At 42.4% G+C, this 2,560-nt stretch overlaps 1 protein-coding gene across 2 annotated transcripts in view; it reads left to right on the plus strand.

The window, feature by feature from the left end:
• The window catches only part of capzb (capping actin protein of muscle Z-line subunit beta), an 8,466-nt gene extending 6,240 nt beyond the window's left edge, over positions 1 to 2,226 (plus strand). For both annotated transcript variants that reach the window (XM_060857980.1, XM_060857979.1), the window contains one exon: positions 749 to 2,226. Coding sequence is in view for 1 of the 2 variants with exons in the window: in XM_060857979.1 (XP_060713962.1) it covers positions 749 to 842 (94 nt within the window). In the remaining variant the exon portion in view is untranslated. The remainder of the gene's footprint in view (positions 1 to 748) is intronic.
• The last annotated feature ends 334 nt before the right edge of the window (positions 2,227 to 2,560 follow it).

Genomic DNA, 2,560 nt, shown 5'->3' on the forward strand with positions numbered 1-2,560 from the left:
TGTGTGCGCGCATGCCACTTACACAGATTTGGAATCAAGAACCATTTGTTGTGTTTACACACTAATGCAGGTGTTTATTGCAGTTTTGTCTTAACAACTAACGTTAATTCTGAGAAACATCACGAGTGTATTGTGTCAGTGGGCAGAGTCTCTGGTGAGTGTGTTGTGGTGACATGATGTCGTTTCGCATGATGGAGCTTCAGGCTCTTACTCGGTGTGAGCAGAGAGACATTTTTGGATGTTCTGTTCCTTGCACAACTCCTCTGCTCCCCTTGCTGAATGTCTCTAGGCTACATTACAGACTGAATAGTGCACTTCCATGATCTCAGTGTGTATTGTTTAGACACTTTGAAGTCTGTAGTGACAGTTGAGCTTATTTATTTGTTTATTTGTTTGTTTATTTTTTCACACAATGCTTATTCCTCTCCAGTGGTGTACACTGTTTCTAGCTTCGCCCACATATGTGTTCAGTTGTCTTGCAGGAAAACCAACAGGAACGTTAAATAAATAACTGACCTTTCATTGGTTAATTCTTGAGCTTCATTTTTTTTTAACATACTTTTGTCTGTATGCTGAAATTTACAGTCCCATACAAATGTAATCAAATTACTAAAATAGAGAGTGAGTTAGCGCTCTCATGCACACACACTTCCTGGGCCCAGCTGTACTCTGCTATCTGGTGTGTGTGTGTATGTGTGTGTATGCGTGTGTGTGTGCGCGCTCCTCATGCTTGTGTTCCTCTGTACAGGAGTGTGCAGACGCTGGCGGCGGTTAGAGCCAAGCAGGAGGCTCTGAGGACCGACCTGATCGACGCACTCAGCAAACGCAAACAGCAAAGCTAGAGACACCCTCACACCCCACCACCCCCACTCTCACTCCCTCCTCTCTCTGCTGTTTATTTTGTCTCTCAAGTTACTTTGTCGTTGTCTCCTCTGTGCTTGCGCTCTGTCTGTGGAACGACAAAAAGAAGACAAACGCTTGGCTTTGGGGTTTTTGTACTGTTTAGAATTTTCCTGCAGGTTTTGCAGCACTTCTCTTTATTTCTGTCATTCAGCTCATGATGATGATGATCAGAGTGTTTCTGTGTAACATTATGGATTGTATACACATACAAATCACACCCCTTACAGCCACGCCCCATACAAATCACACCCCTTACAGCCACGCCCCATACAAATCACACCCCTTACAGCCACGCCCCATACAAATCACACCCCTTACAGCCACGCCCCATACAAATCACACCCCTTACAGCCACGCCCCATACAAATCACACCCCTTACAGCCACGCCCCATACAAATCACACCCCTTACAGCCACGCCCCATACAAATCACACCCCTTACAGCCACGCCCCATACAAATCACACCCCTTACAGCCACGCCCCATACAAATCACACCCCTTACAGCCACGCCCCATACAAATCACACCCCTTACAGCCACGCCCCATACAAATCACACCCCTACATAAGCCACACCCACAACATCTCTCTTATAAAGGCACTTGCTTGAGTAATCTGCAGGAGACAAAAACCTCTTAATCATCATTATTAATATGATTGTTAGTAGTTCTCTTTGTGTGCGCGTGTGCGTGTGTGTGTGTGTGTGTGTGTGTGTGTGTGTACACAACCCATTAAACTTTTGTATAGCTCCCCTCCACCACCACCTCTCTGCACTCTCCCAGTTTTATTCTGGATCTCTCACCCAAAGCTTGGCAATCTGTTGTTTTTGTTTTGTTTGTTTTTGTTTGTTTGGATGGGGGTGGGGTATTACATGTCCTTTTTATTTGTTTGTTTTTGTAATGCTTACAGTTCATGTATTACTAGGAGCCTCCAGCAACAATAAAAACTGTAAAATGCTATAAACAATCAAACATCTCTGCTTTGTGTGTGTGAACTAAACACTTTGGATGATTTCATTTGAAGTCCTTTTCTCTCGAGATGTGTGAACACACACAAGCGCTCGTGTAGATGTAATAAATCAGTAGCTTCCTAATAACTGGAGTGAATAAGTTGTGTGTATTTGGAGAGAGGACACGGGTGAGTGAGGCTCATGTAGGATTCCAGTCTTTAACTGTAGCATCTTAATCTGAACAGCTTCATCATCTAACACACGTCACTGTACATTTCTTTATCTGTCGTTATTCACACTGTGTCTCATAATCTGTATTAATCTACACAAAATCAGGTACATCATATAAACAGTTTAATAAAGTGTCTTTTCGAGTTGGTCTTTTCTTATTTATATAAATATAAATACTATAAAACAGCGATGTTTTTCACAGTCATGACATTAGAGTCAATGTTATTGTCATTTTGCCACCTCCAGTTTTATTGGACAGAATAACGGCTGAATTGTTAACGTTTTTGTGAGTGATGACACATTATGACCAGCAGAGGGCGCGAGAGACAATAATAATGTTACTGGTGGCTTCTTTATGTGTAGATCTTAAACCTCGCGAAACTTTTATTAACTCTGCAGCTGAAGATCATCATTATTTAGAAATCCTGTTGGTTATTCACACACACACATACACACACAAACACATACACACGCACA

This window comes from Tachysurus vachellii, chromosome 22 (assembly GCF_030014155.1).
Source record: "Tachysurus vachellii isolate PV-2020 chromosome 22, HZAU_Pvac_v1, whole genome shotgun sequence".
Taxonomy (NCBI): domain Eukaryota; kingdom Metazoa; phylum Chordata; class Actinopteri; order Siluriformes; family Bagridae; genus Tachysurus; species Tachysurus vachellii.